Here is a 1,006-nt window from a genome sequence, read left to right as displayed (position 1 = left end):
CACAAATATAATATGAAAAATAAGGAGTTTAGGAGCAATTCTACTTTAGGTTGACTTAAAAGAAGTAAGAATAAAACAAAATTAGATTCTCATATATGCAAAGTTGTGCAAGAAATGAATTGATAGTAGCCACCTGTTTTTATTTAGCACTAAAAAGAGAATTCATGGAATGATGGAATTTTCAATTGGCAACACTCATTTGATTTAACATTAAGGTTAGAAAATGTACAAATTATTGACTTTAGTTGAAATTTGTCAGCTAGTGAAATTTATAACATGTTTTTTAGGAACCAAGACCTGGACAATCTTATCAAAGTGATTCCCCCAGAAAACAAAAGGTGAGCTTAAGATTGTTGAAGACTCCTGAGCAAGTCACAATTTGTACCCCAAAATAAGATTAATTACTTGACTAAGGACATTTTGAAAGAGACATGAAAAAAAAATGAGAACAAATTGATTTGTTGATGTATAATAATGCTGGATAGATTCTTCTTTTATTATTGCTTCCATTTATTTCATTATAATATTGTTTCAGATGATAATATTGAAGCTAATCCTATATAATTAGTACTTGAGAGATTCCTTTGACAGGAATAATAGCATAACTAGATTATAACTATGAATTTGTAGTTAATAAATTATAAGTTCATAAAACTGAATAAACAGAGAATATTGGCTTTCTACTCTCTCACAAATCCAAGGATTAATATTTAAATGACTTGTGAGAAAACTGGTTACATAACATTTTATACTTGATTATTTTTTTGTATGACATTGAATTTACTTCTGTTCTTGAGAAATTAAGACCCATCATGCACACAGCAAAAGTTAATAAAAGCATGGCAGAGAAACTCTAAGCTACTTCTCACAGAATTATTGTGAAGATATTGTGTTGGTGAAAAGCATTGAGCAGATGTAAGGGATTATTATGAACATAAAAGAAAGGAAGGTATTCAGGGGAAGGAGTGTAGAGTTTGGGGTCCAGTTGTTGTGGCTTCAATCTTTG

General features: G+C 29.8%; 1 protein-coding gene across 1 annotated transcript in view; it reads left to right on the top strand.

The window, feature by feature from the left end:
* Positions 1 to 1,006, top strand: part of SCEL (sciellin) — a 116,623-nt gene that overhangs the window by 59,846 nt on the left and 55,771 nt on the right. Inside the window, exon 21 of the mRNA XM_012637758.1 lies at positions 288 to 338. Coding sequence (XP_012493212.1) covers positions 288 to 338 — 51 coding nt within the window. The remainder of the gene's footprint in view (positions 1 to 287; positions 339 to 1,006) is intronic.

The sequence above is a fragment of the Propithecus coquereli genome, unplaced genomic scaffold, assembly GCF_000956105.1.
Source record: "Propithecus coquereli isolate 6110/MARCELLA unplaced genomic scaffold, Pcoq_1.0 Scaffold123, whole genome shotgun sequence".
NCBI classification, from domain to species: domain Eukaryota; kingdom Metazoa; phylum Chordata; class Mammalia; order Primates; family Indriidae; genus Propithecus; species Propithecus coquereli.
Note: the sequence above shows the minus strand (reverse complement) of the source record. Positions and strands in the feature narration are given on the sequence as shown.